This window comes from Erigeron canadensis, chromosome 1 (genome assembly GCF_010389155.1).
Source record: "Erigeron canadensis isolate Cc75 chromosome 1, C_canadensis_v1, whole genome shotgun sequence".
Lineage (NCBI taxonomy): Eukaryota > Viridiplantae > Streptophyta > Magnoliopsida > Asterales > Asteraceae > Erigeron > Erigeron canadensis.
The window spans coordinates 17480368-17503074 of record NC_057761.1 but is presented as its reverse complement, the minus strand read 5'-3'; the positions used below and the strand labels follow the sequence as shown (position 1 = coordinate 17503074).

Genomic DNA, 22707 nt, shown 5'->3' with positions numbered 1-22707 from the left:
TAAAAAGAGTAATTCATACCGATTTTGCAGCGGTTCATATTTGTCTTGGAGCCGAATAATAGTTTTGTCTGGGAGCCGGATAATAGGGAGAAGTATTTTTGGGTAGTAACTTTCGAATATAGACATACCATTTTATCGTCAAATGATGAGTTCCCAACACGACAAAGAAGAAATCGATTACCAAATGAATTGGAGTATCGGACTCGTGCTTCATTACGCGGTATATACCGATTGTACGTAAGCAAATATAACCAAAGTTCCTGAATTGTTTTATGAAAAAACAAATATCGAATTAAAACTTTTAAAATCTAAATAATAATACCATTATCAAATTTAATATTAAGTAAACACAACATTAGTCCATCTACTTTAAATAATTACACTTATTTGTTTTCCATCACAAAATTAAATTTTCCACAATTAATTAATATTTCATCACTAATATTAAGAAAACACAATATTATTCATTGTATTTTAGATAATTAAACTTTCTGTATTTAATTAAGTATACGTGTACTATAACCTTACAAAATACGAGTATTAATTAATATTTCATAAATTTCGAAAAAATTCATTATTAATTCATACATATTCAAAATTTAAAATTTATTGCACATGCATGTTTCTATAAAAAAGTAGATTTCACTCCGTCAATAATTTGAGAACGTGAAAATTATCGGAAAAAATTATATTAATTAATTATTTAAAATTATTATTTCAAAAACTATACATTATTAGATGAAAAATGTAATATGTGTAGTCCTAAAGTTATATCTTCTTTCATTAAAAAAAGTAGCTCGATATATTTTTGACAATTTTTAAATTTTTAATAATTTTAAGTGGGTGCTCGGGATTGCGTTTGTCAAATGGATTTTGCGAATAAAAACTTCTATCTAAAAAAGCATGCCCCAACCTTTCCAAATGTTATATATATATATATATATAAAAGAGTCCTAAATTTTTTTAAGAAAAACAAATACCATTAAATAAGTTCAAACTTTTAGTTACAACACTTCAATCAAAATACTAGTATTACACAATTGTTTGTACCATTAAAAAATTTTGTAAAAATAAACTACAAGTACATAATCTTGAGATCTTAATATATAGATGATAATTACTTTTAAAGTTATAAAAAAGGTTTAATTATAAACACAAAAAGTAGACTTTTGAGGCTAAAAACCTTTAGAGATAATATATAAAATTGAATATTCAAATAGAAATGAATAAATATCTATAACTCTAATTGGGAAACTCATATACGTTTGAAAAGATTACATTTATCCGTTAAAGAAAAAGATGATATTTATATGCTCGCTTGAGAGGTAATCAAATGAATATTAGATGTAAGTGTAGTGCTTAGATATTGCTTTGATGTTAGATTATTTTTTGTTTTATTAATTTTTCTTCATGTGTGTATTTATATAAGCATTAAAATATATGAAAGATTGTAGAAAATGACTAATATACTTACACAATTTAAAAGAAGTCAAACTTTTATTCGGTTCTTAGTTATATGTCGTTAAACCGATCTGCTTATCTTGAATTTCAAATTATCACTTGATACAATATTTTGAAGTTATACTAAGTGTTTAACTGTTTATAGAAACATTAAATCATGAAATTTTATTTTATTTACTCTACGTGCCTTAACTTTAATAATAAAATGCAAAACTTTTCAATTAAACTTTGTTTATTTGTTAATTAACTCATTATAGTTACATATTAATTTACATCTTTTGCATCATGATACTAATTAATCTATTTTCAACATCTTTTATCAGTAGCCGTCAATTTACAATATAATAAATTAGTCATTTCATTAATTAAATATATTTTTTTCCGCATATTACGCGAGACAATAATCTAGTAAAATAACATATGAAGATCCTTTAAGGTTGCTAAGTTAAAAGCATTTTGACCACTAGATTAAAAATTAAAAGTGAAAATTCAAAATTTATTTTTAAATATTAATTACATTATTGATTTTAATCGAGTAGTTAAAATTCCCAACTTTATTTATAAAGTTTGGAAATAAATATAGAGGATCCTAATCCTAAAACAACTGCTTCGTTTAAAAGGATAATTCTAAATAAATAACAATCATCAAATTCATTGTGAGTACTTTATATTTTGATAAATAAAATGTGAAAATAAACTATAAAAGAAAAGTGAAAATATGTAAGCATCAATATTAGATTAATGATAAAAAGGAAAATTTAGAGATAAAAGGTACGTAAAATGTAGAAAGTTAATAAATGGATGTTGATTAAACGCATTCACGGTACTTCATTTAAAACGTTAAGTACATAGGAAGATAGACAAAAGTAAATGGCTAGAACACTTAGATCCATGTAATTATAGAAAGTACGTAGTATAGAACTCATTCTTTGTGAAACACAATCTCTACATAAATTATGAGATATAGTTTTTTCTCTTTAATAAATTTCAAACCAATGCTTAGCAGCCATTATTTGTAGACTCATGTACACACCATGATAGTTTTATCCCTTTGAATTTTTAATAACTTTAAATACACGGTTAATATAGTTGGCAAATTCAGTGTTGTATCATTTTTGGTGCATGCGGATTCCTAAACTTTAATGGATAGATTTGTTGGAATCATGTTAGTGTGACCGTCATTGATCATGTATCATTCTTGATATGATAATTGACGATAACTGAAAATCCCTATGTCTAGGTAAATATATGATGGACGTATTTACTCTTAGAGACGTAGTATAGAGTTTCCCATTAGGTGATTGTAACTAAGAGGACTAATGGTACACACATTAAACACCAGAAGGGTTGAATGTGTAAATACTAAAGGGTTGAATGTGTAATTACTCTCATTATAAATAGAGGGTAATTAACCCTAAGTTAAAATAAATTACACACACATAATCCCACACAAATTCGTGTGTCTCTCCTCTCTAAATTCGTGCATCATGTTTCACCCGAATTTATCATCCCATTATTACTCAATCACCTTATTATGGGAACCCGAAATCAATAGCAATTATGCTTTAATGTTCTTACAGGTTTCACAGGACGATTAGGGATGTTTTATCACTCGAATCGAATCATGTTTATTCCAACATGTGGTATCAGAGCCTCGTTACGAGCTATAAGTCATGATTTGGTTCGAATTTGATGAATTTCGCGAACTAAAAATCTGCAGATTATGAACTTCGTGCTGACGTCACACGAGCTTCGTGCTAACGTCATCCTCACGTTGACGTCATCTCGTGCTGACATCATCATGGCTTCTGCAGCTCTTCGCGCTTACGTCATCACGAATTCGCGGTTACGTCATTGCGAACTTATGCTTATGTCACCACGAACTTCAGCTTAATTTCATACACGAATTAGCTACAAACTCGTGCTTACATCATCACGAGTTTATGACATCTTCATGCTGATATCATCACGACTTTTTGATATCTTCGTGCTTATGTCTTCACGACTTAATGATTTTTTCTGCCTATGTCATCACGACTTAATGATATTTTCTATCTATGTCATCACGAGTTAATGATATTTCTGCCTATGTCATCACGACTTACTGATGTCTTCGTGCTTACATTATCACGAACTATTACTTAACTTCGTGCTTATGTTATCACGAGTTATTACTTAAGTTCGTATTATACTGAAGATGATTTTAGCTGATGAATGAGTTTGTGCTTACTGTTTTATCCTATAATTTTGTGGCTGAATTTATCCCTAATTTTTCAAAAATAATTTTTTCCGAGACATTTTTACCATAGCACTTTAAGGGTAAAATTTTTTGGTTTAATAGCAATTATGCTTTAATGTTCTTACAGCTGATGAATGAGTTCGATCCCAGCCAAGGGCTCTGCCCCTTAGACCCCGTTAGGGGCTGCCGCCACTTGGACCCCGCTCCCAGGGGCGCTACCCCCGGACCCCCGTAATGTTTGGGGGCTTCGCACTAATGTACATGGTTTCATCATTTGTGCCCAAAGGTCAAATATGATTCTCATGGTGCGTTCTTTTCCTTTTGGATAATGAACACTAAGTATATTGATTCTGCCTAAAGGTGATTTAATACACTTTGTGTGCTAAAAGGAATATTTTTTTCATGCATAAGATACACGATTCTTAATTTTGTGCCCAAAGGTCAAAAGATAAGCGTTGTGCCGCATGACCCTAATGCTCATGTGTACTTAGATATTAGTTACTTCTGCCCAAAGGTGATGTAAATCTAAGTAGAGCCTTATGTCAACTTATTGTTTTGGTGTTTACAATAGGTTACCTATCACTGGCTTCATTAGTATAATGGTCTTAGTCTCATTACTTTTAGGAACATTACTTTAGCCTCACGTATTTTAGGCATTACGTTAGTTCCATTATTAGAGACATTATTTAATAAGCCTTAGATATCTAATTATGAGGAACATTATTATTAGCCCTTAGTTAAGTTTAGGCATTACTTTAGTTCCATTAGTTTTATAGATATTGCTTAGTCTGTCTTAGATAGCTAATTATGTCTCTATAATCTAATTGCCCTTAGTTTTAGGCATTACTTCAATAATCTTCTATTACTTTTATCATAAATTGATATCCTCCTTATTTCCACTATAGTACCTAACTTAGGCATTTAGCCGCTTATTGATGCAAACTTTGCTTTATGAAAGGATTAATTACCTCTAACTCTAAAGATGCTACTAGACCTTGACTATGTCATTCGCCATAATGAACCTACTGCTATTACTGCTAATTTTTCCACAGCTCAGAAAGCAAATTTTAAGAAAGTGGGATAGGGCGAATCACTTGTCACTAATGATGGTCAGGAACTTCATTAATTAAAGTATCTGAGGGAATGTATAAAGCGTATGCAAGTAGCTTAAGAATAAAGGAAATAGCAGTATTTGTGAACACATAATGAAGATGACTAACATGGCTTATAAGCTTAAGAGTCCTAAAATGGAAGTCTTTGACAATTTTCTTATGCATTTCTAATGACCTCATTGCATGCTCATTTTGACACCTTCAAAATTAACTTTAGCGCTATGAAGGATAAATGGTCGATTAGTGAACTAAATGCAATGTGTGTGCAAGAAAATGGTCCCCTTAAGTTGGGCTAACCTAAAGTGTTTACCTTACTACCACTGCTAATTCCATTAAGAAGAAAGATATAACAGTAATAAGACTGCAAATTAAAGTTCAAAAGGCTAATCATGGTGCTTTTACCTCTAGTTTTGAGTCCTTGGCGAGCAATCCTAATTGCAAATTCTCATTGTGCCCAGATTGCCTTAAATTCAAGGAACTGCTAGCTAAGAAAGGTAACTTATTTCATGTAATATTGATTCTTTTATGTTTAATGTATCTTCTAATACATGTGTGATCTAGTTCTATGGTTCACGTGATTAACTCAACGTAAAGATTCCATACAATTCAGAAGCTATCAAATGACCAAAGAAAGCTTAGAGTTAATTGGGTTGATCTCTTATATTCGAAACCATGGAGACTTATGATTTACATATAAACACTTGAAAGCGTATTAGACTATTGGATACCTTATATGTACCGAGAATTTCTCGGAACCTTGTATCCATTTCTCTAGTTTAAGACCTTGAAAGTTATGTATTAATTCATGGTTACGACGAGATTGCCATTACTCATAATAATGAATTCCTTGGTCATAGTTTCTTTGATGAATTGTTGTGTAAGTTAGAACTAGATCATAATTTCTCACAGTCTTTATTGTCTCCTAATATTGATGACATAACTAAAACAAAGACAAAATCACCTAACTAATTAAGAGAATTACTCCATATAGTGGCATAAATACCTTAGCCACATCTCACGAGTTTGCATGATACGACTCATAAAGGATGGAATATTACATTCTCTTAACTTTTGTGATTTTGAAACATGTATTCAATGGCTTAAGGGATTAAGAAAGGAGCCAATAGAAGTTCCAACTTGTTGGAAGTAATTCACTCTGATGTTAGTGGCCCCTGTCCCACATCCATGCATCATTTATTAATACATTAACGATTATTCACATTATATGCACCTATATTTGATCTGAACCCTTAGAGACTTTTATTGATCTTAACTTTGGTTTTAAACCAACTTGATCATAAAATAAAAGTTGTGAGATCAGATAGAGGAGGTGAGTATTATGGTTGACATATTAATATTGGTTAAGCTCTTAATCCTTTCTATAACCTTTTGAAAGGAACAAGACATAAGTAACCAATATACCATGTTTGGTACTCCTCAACGAAAGTCTGTTGCTAAAAGGAGACATTGGACCTTAATGGACATGGTGAAAAGTATGTTTGTTAACACTAACTTACCTACTTTTCTTTAGACTGAGGTCTTACGCACAGCTGTTCATATACTCAATGAGAGTTCCATTAGAATCTGTCCTTAAGACTCCTGAACAAAAAGGAAACTGAGTCTGAGTTATATGAACGTGTGAGGCTGTACTGCCAAAGCATAACTCTATAACCCTAACTTAAAGAAACTGGATCCTAAATCCCTTACTTGTTTCTTTATCGGTTATTAGTTTTATTGTCTTTCCTACTCTACTAGTATTATTGTCACGTAGTATGTCACATTTCATGAGAACTAAGAGATCAGTGGGAGCACGACAAATCATAACTTAAGATTTGCAGGAAGTACAAGAAGCGGGGGGAACCACTCGTCGGTTATTATTACTCCTCCGATAACTCCTCTTGTACCCAACGCTGCTCCTAATATCACTGATCCACCTTCTTTATCAGAATTCTAAACCTCCTAATTAGAGTACTACTAATGATAAAGCATCTTATTAATAATGCTAAAGCAAAACATCTTACTACTAATGCTAAAGCATCTTCCTTATTGAACCTGAAAATCAACTCAGGAGATCATCTCGGTCACTCATGACCATAAATTTGATGATTTCATTATTTATCTGAAGTTGAGGACATTGGAAAGCTTACTGATCCTACCTCTTATTAAGAAGCCATTAATAGCGATCATGCCGCTTAGTGAAATGAAGCCAAAATTTGAGAGCTTAATTCCATATAGCATAATGACGTTTGGAACTTGGTTGAATTTCTTGAAGAATCCAAATCTATAAGTTGTAAGTGTATCTTCAAAACTAAATTAGACCCGAATGGAAACGTCAAACGCTATAAGGCCATAACCATTTGCGAAGGGCTTTACTCAAAAGGAAGGAATCGATTATTAAGAGACCTTATCTCTTGTCTCATAAAGATTTCTTAAGGATCATCATGGCATTCGTAACTTATTATGATTTAGAGTTACATTAGATGGATGTCAAGACCACTTTCCTAAATGCAAACTTGCATTAAGAAGGATACATGTGAACCTAGAGTTCCATAAAGTAAAGAGCACATGATTTGCAAGTTGAATAAGTCCATATACAGGTTGAAGCAAGCATCACTAAAATGGTACGTTAAGTTTAATGAAGTCATAAGAGGACAAGACTTCCTAAGAAAATCAAGTGGATTAATGCACCTATCTCAAGATCAGTGGGAGTAAATTTACAATCCTTCTTTTGCACGTGGATGATATACTTGCAAGTAACAACTTGGATATGTTGCATAAGTCGAAGCGTTTACTTTTCGCAGAATGTCGACATAAAAGATCCCGGTGATGCCTTTAATGTCACAGGTATCGAAATACATCGGGATTGGCGTAATGATGTTCTAGTTCTTTCTCAAAAGGCTTATATTGAACATATCTTAGAACGCCATAACATGCAACACTACACACCCACCATAGATCTATTAGTAAAAGGAAATGTATGTGATTGTTTCCAAAGTCTGAACATTGAGATTAAAGAAAGGGCAAATGAGGATGATACCTTACTCATAAGTAGTTGAGAGCATTATGTACGCTCAGGTCTGTACTCGTCCAGATATCGCTCATATTGCCGGTATGTTTGGGAGTTAAGTATATAATCCCGGATTAGCATATTGGAAAATGGCTAAAAAGGTTCTACGGTATCTGCAAAGGACTAAAGACTACATATTAACTTATAGAAGAGGCGGCAACTTGGAAGTAGTGGGATGTTTTAATTCCGATAAGAAATCTACTTCTGGATGTATATTTATGGTTAGCTTGCAAACCTATCTTTTGACGGAGTCATAAGTAGAAACTGACTGCAACGTCTACCATGATGTATGAACGTTCATAATTTCATGTCATGAGATGTTTTTAAAGAACCTGGTCAGTGGACTCGAAAGTCGTCAACTTTATTATTAGACCATTGAAGTGTTACTGTGATAACTCAGCTACCGTAATTTTTGAACAGTAACAATTCAACTGGCGCTGAGATGTATCTTGATACAAAGTATCTATTTGTAAACGGATTGAGGAAAATGTTCTTTGTATTGAGTACATAAGTACACATAATATGCTACTGGATCCAATGACCGAAGGTCTTCCTCCTAAAATCTTCGTAGGATACGTATCGAAGATGAGGTTTACTTAAAGACATATTATGATAGCATGTTGTACTTATTGGTCATTATTATTATGTTAATTAAAATTTTCCTCCTTATTCAGATTTTGTTTGTCTATTAGTTACACTTCGAGCTCATAACAGTGTAAAGACATTACATAACAAAATTTGTCTTAGTCAATTGTTCATTGCTTATTAGTTTTAAATTTGAGTCATAGTTTGACTAGTGGGGGTCCTGAGTTGATGATTTTCTCTACGATGGTACTTATTGGCTATGATTTCGGTTTAAAACAAAATGAGTATTATTCCGGAACTTATTTGAATACTCATAGATAAATGATCGCTTGGTCAAGTGGGAGAATGTTGGAACCACGTTAGTGTGACCGTCACTGATCATGTATCATTCCTGATATGATAATTGACGATAACTGAAATCCCTATGTCTAGGTAAATATATGATGGGCGTATTTACTCTTAGAGACGTAGTATAGGGTTTCCCATTAGGTGATTGTAACTAAGAGGACTAATGGTACACACATTAAACACCAGAAGGGTTGAATGTGTAAATATTAAAGGGTTGAATGTGTAATTACTCTCATTATAAATAGAGGGTAATTAACCCTAAGTTAAAATAAATTACACACACATAATCCCACACAAATTCGTGTGTCTCTCCTCTCTAAATTCGTGCATCATGTTTCACCCGAATTTATCATCCCATTATTACTCAATCACCTTATTATGGGAACCCGAAATCAATAGCAATTAATGCTTTAATGTTCTTACAAGTTCCACTATACAATTATGGATGTTTTATTACTCAAATCGAATCATGTTTATTCTAACATGTCTTTTCAATGATATATAATTTTTTTTTAGTTGGCTGGCAGAGGTTCGCCTCGAGTGGTGAGAGACCATAAATACCAAGGTCATCATCACAAAATTCTTTTATGCAGAAGACACACAATCATCGCACCTATCAAAAATTGGATGACATTCAAATGCGTGTATTTATCTATCTATAAATATCAATTGATGTTTCATTTAAAATTGACAATCACAATAGTCTAATCTTTATAACTTTCCACCAAAAGTAATCAGTCCAGATTGTTTTGTGTTCATATACCCTAACTTATGCTACCTTTGTAAGGATAAGATAATAGAAGTGTAATTTGTATTTAACCACGTACTTTGATTCCGTGTTATGTGTTTCAGTTTCACAACTAGTATATTCTTGTTAAATTAACAATAAATAAAGTGTTAGTAATTACATGATGTGTTACCATACTCTTTTATAAATTGTTTGAATCTTGCATTGTTTGTTACTGTATATAATTAGTTAAATAAAGGATTTAGTATCAGTGAATATAACTAACTATGTACGGATTTTTACAGTGTGAAAAACTAAAGTTGTGTTCATTGTATGAAATAACTTTCAAATCTTGTTTATTGTATGTATTCTGGTAGATATGACAACCAATTGATACTTGTAAGTTTTTGATTGATCATATACATACAATTGATAAGATTTGAAAGTTATTGAATATAATAAACACGACTTTAATTTTTTCACATTATAAACATTCATCCAAAGCTGTAAGGGAAACAAAGTTTTAGCTGGCTCATTAGAGCAAGTGAAATACGCGTCAAATTGGCTTCCTTTGGACCCTTCGCCCACCCGCCACCAGTGGAATACAGTGTGAAAAACTAAAGTTGTGTTCATTGTATGAAATAACTAACAAATCTTTGTATTCTGGTAGATATGACAACCAATTGGCACTTGTAAGTTTTTGATTGATCACATACATATAGTTGATAAGATTCGAAAGTTATTGAATATAATAAACACGACTTTAATTTTTTCACATTATAAACAAATATCCAAAGCTAGTTACATTCTTAAATACTAATTCCTTAATCAAACTAGTGTTTGAAAAGTTGAGTTAATTTGTCAATAAGGTATATAAAAAAAAGTTGTATTACACCTTCTCAACAACATTTTAAAAGAAAAAAGCGAAAGATAGTTCACTTCGTACTCATTCCATTGCGTAACCTCCTCAACAACATTTAAAACATATTATATCCTTTTACTGTTAGATTGGATGTGAATAGAAAAAAATAATTTTTAAAACATAAAGTACAAGTATTAAAGCAATAGAATATATACATTTCTATTAATATTAATTTAAGATAATCTAACCACCGGATAATAGCTCAATGGCCACCAGTCATTAATTCCTAGCAGAATCCAGAGTTCGAGTCTTGTCAAAAACAAACTTGAGATAATCAGAAGATTATTAGGTGGTTGACATTCATCTAACCACTAGCCTAATTGGGGGATTAATATATGAGATCATGAGTTCCCATCCAAATTTTTTTTTTTTTTTTTAATGATAATCTTGTTTTTGTGCATTATTGTTACTCCTTAAGGACCAACAATTTCTAATCCAAAGATTGTTGGACAATGTCAAATAAATTAGACCTAATTTACCTGGGCTAAAATGATTTAATTCTTGGGCTAAATAATGTGGGCTTGAATGTTTTCAATGTAGATTAGAAAACGCAAGTCATGCTGTCGTAATCTACACAGACTAGGTCCACAAAATCGAGGTGTTCATCTTGATCTTAAAGATTGCGCACGTATCTTTGTTGTTGGCTAGAAATCCTTTTGGTATAAACGTTTTTAATCCTCGCATATTTTTGGTTAAAATAAGATTGTTAATATCTTCTCTCCGATGTACTTTGTTTATGTCGTGATTGAATACGGTTATTGTTGTGCACATGTCTTTGTTGTTAATAGAATTAAGCATGATATGTTATTTTAGTCATAACTCAAAACTAGGCACGATAGTGAAATATCCTTTTTCTCACTAGAGACCTAAATATGAGGATGTCATTGTCTCAAAATTAAAGACTATCCACCTAACACCCAAAATAAAAGTTTTAAATGGTTGTACCAATAAGGAAAATCATAACTTATTAAAATTGTATCTTCTATCTTGTGTGTACTCTTTTTCATTTCTCATTTAATAAACAACGTGTATGAATGTTATCCATATATGTATCATATGGATGATGGGTTATTCAGATTAGATTATCTGGATCTAAATCAATATATCACAAAGTTATTTATAATGTGAACTATATATATAGATTATGGTATATTCGGATTCGATGCAAATTATTCAAATTAAACTTATTAAACACAATTGATGTATTAATACTTAGACGGAATTGAGACCAGAGGTCGATGATGGATTAAAACTCTAACTAATTAAATTTCAAGAAATTAAAAATGAATATAATGAGTTAACAAATAATAACTTTAATAATATTTTAAAGGTTGTTATTTTTTTAAAAACTAATAATCAAAGTTAAAATAAAGAAAGAGACTAATTTATTTATTTATTTATTTTGTTTGCAATTTTTTAATGTCCAATGACATCTTTGAAATGTAATTTTACAAAATTGTTATTGTTAGAATTTTAGTTTTCATATTTTGATAGCAAACCCAAACCACTTTTTATGGACTATTTGTACTTTAGAAAGATACTTTTAGAAATTGTTTTTGTTAGAAATCAGACTAAAAAGTTATTTGTTTTTGTTAGAAATTGATTTTGTATATTCGTATTTTGACCTTTAGTAGCTATAATAAAATTGTTGCTGTTCTAAAAAAAAATTGTATTTGCTTTTGGTGCAATTCCCTCCATCCGATTATGCATAATCTGGATTTCTTGACTAATTCCATAAACTTGTCAACCCCATTTTATACTTTCTTTTTTACTGACTTTGACTTTTCTACTTACATAAGTCACATCTTTTGAAATAGATCTGTTATAAACACACTACAAGTTTTTAATATTTCCCCAATTCCCACCTACAAAAAACTTCTTTCACTTCATGTGTTTCACCAACACTCTGATGTCTTTCTTGCTGCCATTACTCACTTTCTTTCTAATAATTTCTCCTTCGTTTGGAGTTGACACTATCACTGCAAACCAATCTTTATCTGGTGATCAAACAATCATCTCAAAAGATGAAAACTTTGAACTTGGCTTTTTCAAACCAGGTAATTCTTCTAAATATTATATAGGTATATGGTATAAAAAGGTGAATACAGTCCCTAAGACCATTGCATGGGTAGCAAATAGAAAAACCCCAGTTTCAGATAGATTCAAGTCTGAACTTAAAATAGTAGATGGAAATCTTGTCTTGTTGAATGAATCAAAAGTTGCAATATGGTCAACAGGAGTCAACTCATCAAGTTTGTTAGTTTCTAAGGAGGCTGTGCTTCTTGATGGGGGTAACTTAGTTTTGCGAAATGAGCCAAATTCTAGTGAAAATATTTGGCAAAGTTTCGATTTTCCGGCTCATACCTGGTTGCCTGGTGCTAGAATTGCTACTTATAAAAATGGACAAAAACAACTTCTTACTTCATGGAAAAGTACTGATGATCCTGCTGAAGGATTGTTTTCTTTAGAGCTAAATCCAAATAAGAAAGAGTATATAATTAAATGGAATAGGAGTACACAATATTGGACTAGTGGACCTTGGGATGAACAACAAAAGATTTTCAGTTTAGTTCCTGAAATGAGGTTGAATTATATTTATGATTTTAGCTATGTTACTAATGAAAACGAGAGTTATTTCACTTATTCGTTGTATAATCCTGCGCTTATATCGAGATTTATAATGGATGTTTCTGGTCAGATTAAGCAATTGTCATGGTTACCCGAATCACAACAATGGAATTTGTTTTGGTCTCAACCTAGACAACAGTGTGAGGTTTATGATTATTGTGGAGCTTTTGGTTCTTGTAGAGATAGTGTATTGCCATTTTGCAACTGTTTAACTGGTTTTATACCTAGATCACAGAGTGATTGGGATATAACTGATTTCTCCGGTGGGTGTGTGAGGAAAACCGAGTTGCAGTGTGGGCGAAACTCAGAAAGATATGGGTTTCTCCCTATTTCTTATCCGAACACCGCAAAGCCTCCCAATTCGACTTCTTTGGCTATTGGGAATGCTGGAGAATGTCAAAGATCTTGTTTGACTAACTGCTCCTGTCGCGCTTACGCTTATGATGACAGTGGTTGTTCCATTTGGGATACGGAACTCCTGAATCTTTCAGAGAACAACAACGAAATACAACTATACGTCAAAGTTGCCAAGAAGGATCTTCCAACTAAAAAGAAGAATAATTGGGTTATCATAGGCGCAGTTGTTGGTTCTGTTGGTGTGGTGCTACTTGTGGGTTTGGTTTGGCTTCTGATACATAGAAAGAAGAGGGTTGGCAAAACAGCAATAGAGGGCACGCTGGTTTCATTTGTTTACAGAGATCTACAAACTGCCACAAAGAATTTCACTGACAAGTTAGGAGGAGGTGGTTTCGGGTCTGTGTTCAAAGGTACATTGCCCGATTCTAGTGTAGTGGCAGTCAAGAAACTAGAAAGTGTAAGCCAGGGAGAGAAGCAGTTTAGAACAGAAGTAAGCACAATTGGTACCATTCAACATGTAAATCTTGTACGCCTTCGTGGGTTTTGCTCTGAAGGTAATAGCAAGTTATTAGTGTATGATTACATGCCAAATGGATCTCTAGATGCCCATCTATTCGGTACTGAAAAGCTTTTAGACTGGAAAACAAGGTATCAGATTGCACTAGGAATATCTAGAGGGCTGGTTTATCTCCATGAGAAATGTCGTGACTGCATAATCCATTGTGATATAAAACCAGAAAACATTCTGTTAGATGGTGAATTATGTCCAAAAGTTGCGGATTTTGGCCTTGCAAAGCTTCTTGGTCGAGACTTCAGCAGGGTTTTGACAACGATGAGGGGTACTAGAGGGTACTTGGCACCAGAATGGTTATCCGGAGTGCCCATCACAACCAAAGCAGATGTTTACAGCTACGGCATGATGATTTTTGAGTTCATAAGTGGCACACGGAATTCAGAATCATCACAAGACGGGAAGAAGAAATTTTTTCCTATGATAGCAGCAAATGTTTTACTAGGTGGCGTAGATATTCTTACCCTGATAGACCCCAGATTGCAAAGGGAGGCAAATGATGAAGAAGTCACAAAACTATGCAAAGTTGCTTGTTGGTGCATACAGGACGATGAAGACTGTAGACCTGCGATGAGTCAAGTTGAACAGATTCTTGATGGGCTTTTGGAAGTTAATATGCCTCCAATGCCCCGATCTCTCCAGTTATTTGCTGATAACGACGACAATGTTGTTTTCTTCACTGAATCATCCTCCAACCAAACCTCCCAAGCTCAGAGTAATCCCTCAAGTGTCTCTTCTCAAGGTGCCGGCGTGTGCACAAAATACACTTAATTACACACTTGTTCGTCGTTATGCATATATGGTTATATGGATACAATAAAGATCATTCTGGTGATCAAATGATCTCTAAGAAGATTCTTAATGGGCTACAAGAATGTATTAACTGATGTAGTTTAGATGCGAGTGTATGATATCCATTATTCCCTCTGTATAATTTGTTAAGAATCGATATTCCATATCCACAGGATCGAACAACAAGATTAAACAAGAAATATAATTCTATTAGGTGTTACATTGTAAAAGACACATTTACAAACGAATACACACGCATCTATTTATAGGCCCACAGTCGGTTATCTCCTAAACCATCGTGTCTCTTCAATTTTGCTGGTAACCGTTTCTTGAATCGTCAAGCCCCTTTGTCTGGTACCCACAATGTTCCGTATGTGTGTGTATCTCTATATCAATACACCGATCCCATTTTCTATTATTAGCCTAAATTGACACATTTGGCCCCTACACTATAACAACTAATACTTTTAGCCTAAAATACATCTTGATAATTCCATATAAGTCCCTAAACTTTTGACCTCAGACTTATACAATTATATCCAACAAAATTTTTATACTTTTTCAATTAAAAGGTTTCAATTGTACTAAAGATATATACAAATTTTACTTCTTACATGTTTTATTTTGACTTTTGGTTGTTTACATTTTTGTTCTGTTCCTTTTAAATGATAACTAAAAAAATATTCAAGTCGACAAATTTATATATTTCTTAAACTACACTCATTATTCTTTACCCCTTCTTCTTCCATATTCTATAGCTCCCTTTCTTTAGTAAACACTCTCAACATTTAAGGAAGTAATACACAAACTGACCATATCAAGAGTCAAAAACAAGGTAACCGTGACATGGAAAACCCCTATCCGCCTAAACGCATGGGTACCATGTGTTGGGTTATATAACAATTTATCAAATCAAATTAGAAAGCACGCAACGGAAGATAGATCTATGTAGTTAGATAATTAACCAAGAAATAAAGCGTGTAACTTTAATTTGAAGAAGATAAAAGTAAGAAACTTTATGAATGGTTTAAAGTAAAACCTCTCTATGATTGCACACACGACACTAGAATGTATGTGTGCTAGCACTTGATCACGAACCGACAACGATTGGCTTCTCCTTTTACCTTGCTTTGATCGAAATCACCAAGAACCCTAAGGGTTATGATTTTCGGCCCTTAGAACCGAAAGAGAGAGAGAGAGAGAGAGAGAGAGAGAGAGAAAGATTTAGGGTTTTAGAAAACCTTTTGAATTGTGTGTGAAAAACAATTGTTTGATCTTCTCCTCCGTTAAGTCTGTCAGTTAAGTACCGTTAACTATTAACATTTTCACGGACGATCATTAGTTTTTCGTGATCTTTAATTAATTAATAAATTACATTAACTATATTAATTAATTATAGTTACATTCGTGTCGAGACGTGTGACCCCGTAGGCTTAAATCATTTCTGGACATACGTTCATTTTACGTGATCATATACTAATCGCTCCCACTTGAGCTCGTAATAAATGAAGGTAATAACATTGGTTAGCGTCTAGCAACACGCCAATGCTCCCAGAAATATTTAAGTACAGTTTCTTAAAGTATATTTAAATGGTTGAGGCATTTATCATCCCTTTGTTTCAGATACCTTGTTAAATATGAATATGGATCAAGGTCATTTCATAATTTAACGATTATGTTTCTCATTCTATAAGTAATTAATGATTACCAAATATAATCGAGAACCATCTGGATTTATTTGGGCACGTGATGAGCGTCCATTTTGTGATAAAAACCCCTAAAGAAAGGCTTCATTTCTATGCTTAAATGAGCTATTATTCCGGAACTATTGGTACTTAATGAATGATGTGATTATGCAGGTTCCTGGAAGATGCGAGAGAGGGTAAATGACATCATGTGACTCAAGAAGGAAGCCTATGAAGTTACAAGACACAAGGAAGTGGTTCGGGAGTCAAACGAAGACACAAGTGCAAGACAGCAGCCACCAGCGGCCGCTGGCCACCTAACCAGCGCCGCTGATACTCACCAGTGTCCGCTCCCCGGCCAACCAGCGCCGCTACACGTTCACCAGCGGCCGCTCCTCGACCAACCAGCGCCGCTAGCCCAAGACCGGCGCCGCTGGTCGACCCAAATCTGAAATCGACTTTAACACCTATTTAAGTCAAACTAACCCTCAAACCCTAAGAGAGAGCCGATTCAGCAGCCCTAGCTGCCCAGGAATAACCCTAGATCGAAATTGCAGATTCCAAGAAGGTTTTGGAGCATCTAAACACCTTCCGATCTTCACTCTTGGTCTAGATCTTTCATCTTTATGGTCTAGATCTTTCATCTTTATTTACTCTTTGTTATTGAACTATGTCTTTTATCTTCTCAAACTTTGTTATTCCTTTAATAATGCTAGGCTAGTAGGCTGAATACTTGTTTGGATCAATGTGATCATGTAGACGCTTATTGTTTTACTGTGTTTGTTTAGATTCTGTTGGAGTGTGCTTTACTGTTTATCGTAGATCCATGTTTATTAGTAATTCATGTTGCTATTGGTTTTATATCTGAACATATTTGTTAATTCTAATGGTTGTCTATGATCATGCACTAGGTAGGACTAATATGCTATGACTGAAAACAACTAGTCGGTCTATAACTAGAAGTAAAAAGTTATCCACTTGTAACCGAGGGATCCAGAACTATAGTAACTAGGATTAATTGAACATGAAGCTTAACAATACCAGACGCGATCCTTTGACTTGGAAACGAGCACTGTGGTCACCGGGGGGATTATATTTGGTCATGACTTTAGAGCCAGGTAATTAAAAGATGAATTAGTAACACAAACTTTAGGTCATAATGCTTAAAACAATGAAACTAGCGAGAATTTGTTTTAATGGGTAGTGTGAGTCTAGCGACAACACTACTAACTAGGTAAAGTGACTCTAACGGGAATCTGAACCGTGATTAAGTTTCCAACAGGCTAACAAACCAGTAAGTTACTTTTGGTCGTACCATGAGATCGGAGATGCCAAACAAGTATTTTAATTTAATTACTGTTATTTGCTTTTTCCAAACTATTTTCAGATTAGCCTCTCGCTACAAAGCGCGTGGTTAGATTTTATTTTGTTTACTGTCAAAAGTATTAGTTTATTAGGAGTTAGTGACAAACCCCATCAAGTCTTTTGGCGCCGTTGCTGGGGACGCGACTCATTCTTGGTTTAGTAGTGTAGTTCAACCCTACTTTGTGTTTCGGCACGAAGTAGTTACATTTTAGTATTTCATTTTAGGTCAAATTAGGTTAAATAGAAAATTAGGTCAAAATTAGGGTTTGCTTAATTAGTTTGCATTTTTATTTTTCTTTAAATTTAAAAATCCAAAAATATTTTCTTTTTACTGTTTTCTAGAAGTAAGACTAGATTGTTTGCATTTAAGTTAGTTAAGATTTCATTTTGTTTTAGAAGTTACTAATCGTTTCGTGTTTCTTTGTTCTTTTTCATTCCTGTTTCTTTTTCTTTAGTTTTTGTTTAGTTATTTCAGACAAGATGGGTACCATGTATTGGAAGAAATCTGAAGAAGGTGACTCGGAGATGGAAAAAGAAGTGAAAAGGGAGAAAAACCTGAGAATCCTACGTGCAGCACAAGCCAGCGCCGCTGGGGTCAGACTAGCGCCGCTGGAACGGTACGAACTATCCGAAAACCCTAAATTCGACTTTGTTCCTTCTTTTAGGTCAGTTGATTTCAGGTCCGGAACTAAGAACTACGATCAGGATGCCTCGATACGTTTCATTCCGAGAGAAAAAAGGGCGAAAAGGAACTGGAGAGATCCAACTAGCACCACCGGAATCACGCCAGCACCGCCAATGGAGCCCCGTAACTTTGAAGATGTTCCTAGTCTTCATCCGAAGCCGAAAGCAAAACTTCAAGAAATATTAACACGTCAAGAACAGCTGATGGAAGAGATTGAGGATTTCGATCAGAAGGATTACACAGGATGGGAAAAGGCATGGGAAGAGTGCATGAAACTCCATTGGAAATTCATCAACTCAATGAACGAAATTGTGGATCACATCAGAGAAGGGTCGTTCAAGGAAAGAAGTTACGGGAAGTTTACATATGATCTCTATGTTGCGAAAGCTGAAGATGTTCAGAGCTTACTACAAAAGAAGGCAGACACAGTATGGAAAAGGATCGAAGGGAAATTGAAAGAGTTGGTCGAAAAATTGACAAATATGAGGTTGAATGGAGAAGATCAAGCTAAATGGATACTGGAAGAAGCAAAATTACATTCTACCCTCAGTCATGTTAAGTGGTCAATGGAAAGCTTCAAGAGACTTAAGGAGAGAGTTTATGAGGTTAGAAAGTCAATTCGCGAAGTCATCATGTAACATCAGCGCCGCTGATAGCCTTCCAGGTGAACACCAGCGCCGTTGGAACTCAACCAGCACCGCTGGGCATTCGAGACAGAAAACCAGGGAGCCAGTTTTGATCGGAACGAAAGGAAAAATGGTCCGCTTCTCAAAACCAGAACCAAACAAAGAATGGAATGATTTTAGTCAAGAACTACCGGGAAAATTGATGGTCAAATGTCAAGTGGACGAGACTGGAAGTGTACTAGCCATGCTCGATTCAGGATCCAACGTCAACATCATGTCAAGAACTTTACACGACCACTTGAATCTCAAAGGGGGAAACCAAAGAGAGATGAAGCTGAAAAGTATTAGTGATGTCTCGCTGTGTAAAGGAATAGAACAGGAAGGGGTCAGAATTTTGATAGAGGGAGTAAGCTTCGAAGTTACATTCATAGTTTTAGAGCTTCCTCGTCATCACGGACTAAGCTTGATCTTGGGAAGACCATTTTTACGTTCAGCAAAGGCAACAATGGATTTTGACAGAGGAGAAATTATTCTAAGAAAAGGGACAGAGAGCATTTTGTTGAAAGGAGATACGGGAAAAGAAGGAGTAGGCATTAAATGTTATCGTATTGAGGTAAAGGAAAATGATTTGGAAGAATTTATGACAAGGAGTGTTTGGACACCAGACGCTGAAAGCGAAAATGAATTATCACCGTTAGAGGAAGAAGAAGAGTCTACATGACTCAACTGAGCACACTTCCATTGTCTTCTTATTCAAGCAAGAGAGAAATGAAACCCTAGAAAACGCTTGGCAACGTATGATTAGATTGTTGGGGGAGTTTCCTCCTGACACGTTTTGGATAGATGACGTAATTGATTGTTTTTACTTCAGAGTAGAAGAATTGGAACAATACTTCTCAGACGAGGCAGCGGGAGGAGATTTCCCAATCATGTCGGTAGAGGAACAATTAGATATCTTAAACGAAGAAAGATATAGGAAAATAGGTTTAGAAGAAAGGGAAGAAGTTGAAAAGGAACTCCAACCCATATTTGCCATAAAGAAATTTGAGCAAAGAGAAGAAGAAAGGATGGGTGAAGCATGGAAGAGGATGGAACAACTTGTCGAAAGGTGTCCGCCGGGAGTAATAGATAATGTCACTAAAGTAGAGGCTTTTTACATCGGACTATTCTTGGAGGAAAAGGAAGAATAAGAGAAAGCTCAAATAAATGTGTATGACTCGTCTCTCGAAGAATTCATCGCAGCAATAGAAAAATTGACATTAAAAGAAGAAGCCGAATTGTACAAGAAGGCGAAGACAGAAACTGAAACAGAGCAACCAGCGCCGCTGGGGATACAGATCAGCACCGCTGGTCATCCACCTGGAGACAACCAGCGCCGCTGGATTGCAACCAGCGCCGTTGGGACGCCTACAGGCGAAAGCCAGCACTACTGGGAACCTACCAGCGCCGCTGGTACCCTTCAAGACACCAACCAGCGCCGCTTGGACACCATCAGCGTCGTTAATACCTCTTGCAACTTCGATTTTTGCAAAATTAAGCCCGTCTTCAACCTAACCAACCCTGGACTTCATACACGGATCGATGTGGAGGTGAATGAAGCTACTGAAGCGAGAAGGAACTCAGAAAACTCGGAGGAGAAGAAAGGAATTAACGTCAAGGAAGCTATAAGTCACTTCGAACGTTCACCAACGGGTGCCGACCCTAGGCCTAACCCGTACTCTTCAACCTAGTTCCTAGACTCGTTAAACTTAGCGTTTCTTGGGAGGCAACCCAAGCAGTAATTTTTATTTTTCATTTTTAGGAAATTGTGACTAATTGCAACCAAGTGATTGTTTTAAATTTTATCATTTGTGATATTTTATGAAAATGTTATGAGTATCACAGAAGCAAGCTTTCGAAGATTGAAGAAACAAGTAACTTATTGCAATCGTATTTTATGTTTTTATTTTTCGTTTTTGTTTTAGCTCGTATTTTTCCATTTTGATAAATTGATCGAAGTGTGCAGAAGTACATTGCTTTGTAGTCTGAAGGAAACCATGCACTTGGCCAAAAGCTAAGTGTGGGGAAGTTCGAGCATCAAATCGCTGAAGAAATCAGATTTCGGAACATACATGTATCGGGTGTACTCAATGTGTCCGAGCCTGTCCCACGGATGTATTAGAAATGATACTCTTGTACAGGAGCCACGAGCACCGTTAGTCAAGAATCAGCGCCGCTGGGACTGAATCAGGGCAGCCTAGCGCCGCTGGCATCACCACCAGCGCCGCTTGACCTGCACCTGTGCAGCTCCAGCGCCGCTACTCACCACCCAGCGCTGCTGCATGCTAAGTTACAACCACCAGCGCCACTTAGAACCTCACCAGCGCCGCTGGTCACCACCAGTACCACTTTTTGCCCCATCAGCATCGTTTACAACTCCGTTTTGCACAACAGATCGCCAAAAGTACAAAAAAATAAGAAAACCTAAAAATCCAAAAAAATTAAAAATCAGAAAATACCAAAAAGAAAAGAAGATGGAGAAGCAACCAAGGATCACCATCAAATGGAGACGATTGAAGTTATCAGAAGCTCATCATGTTCAAGTCGTTCCACAAAATGCCATCTTCAAACAATAATCATGCAATTTCAGACCCGGGAAGTTTAGTTAATCCTTTTACTCCTAAGTTTTACGTGTTTTTCCTATTACCCTTTCTTATTTGTGTCTAGTACAACGAGGGCGTTGTACAATTTAAGTGTGGGGGGATGGAATAGGAAAAACCCTTGGTCAAATTGTTTGATTTTAAACAAGTTTTCTACTACTTATTTGATGCAAATCTTAAGTTTTAAGTGTCTGAAAACTATTTTGAGAATATAAGCTTTGTAGGTAGACAAAAGATGACGATAGTTAAGCAACATTAGCTTAGTAGGATGAACGGTTAGTTAGAATTGGTAGCTTAACTATAGATTTGTGGTTGTTCATGCTTCCAACTGGATTAGAGCTTAGACTGAAACTGTATGCGATTACGTTTGCCATAGCACACTTAACCGGACTTTAATATACCTAGCAATATAAAGCTATCTAGTCATTAGCATAGGTATATTAATTGGACTTAATATACGTGCTTGTGTAGGAACTAATTTAAATGTATGGTTTACCTTCAATCTTACACTATTTAATGAGAACTAGTTGCATGCGGAGTAGAATTATGAGTCATCTGGGATCTCTAATAATGTCTATTGCATGAATAATGTAGTAAATCTTAAAGAAAAGGCAATCAGTAGATTAAATAAAAGTTCAAAGAACTATTAACGAGTAAAATCTATATAAATGCATCAAGTTATGTCGCTCTGCGCGTGGGGAACCACCGACCTGTCACCGCTGTCTTGATGTAAAACTTTTAGTTGAGTTATGTCGCTCTGCTCGTGAGGAATCACCGACCTGTCACCGCTGTGTCAACTATTAAAGATGATAATATTGTATGACTGCTTTTGTATCTAGCTAGCAAACATGACTGTAGTGTAGGAGTATATCTAAGTAGTGACTCACAAGTACACACA

General features: G+C 34.8%; 1 protein-coding gene across 1 annotated transcript; it reads left to right on the top strand.

Moving 5' to 3' along the window:
• The first annotated feature begins 12314 nt into the window (after positions 1-12314).
• On the top strand, positions 12315-15009 carry LOC122585538 (G-type lectin S-receptor-like serine/threonine-protein kinase At2g19130). The gene has a single exon (XM_043757666.1). The coding sequence runs from the start codon at positions 12350-12352 to the stop codon at positions 14786-14788; it is 2439 nt and encodes an 812-aa protein (XP_043613601.1). The 5' UTR covers positions 12315-12349; the 3' UTR covers positions 14789-15009.
• Positions 15010-22707: the final 7698 nt, after the last annotated feature.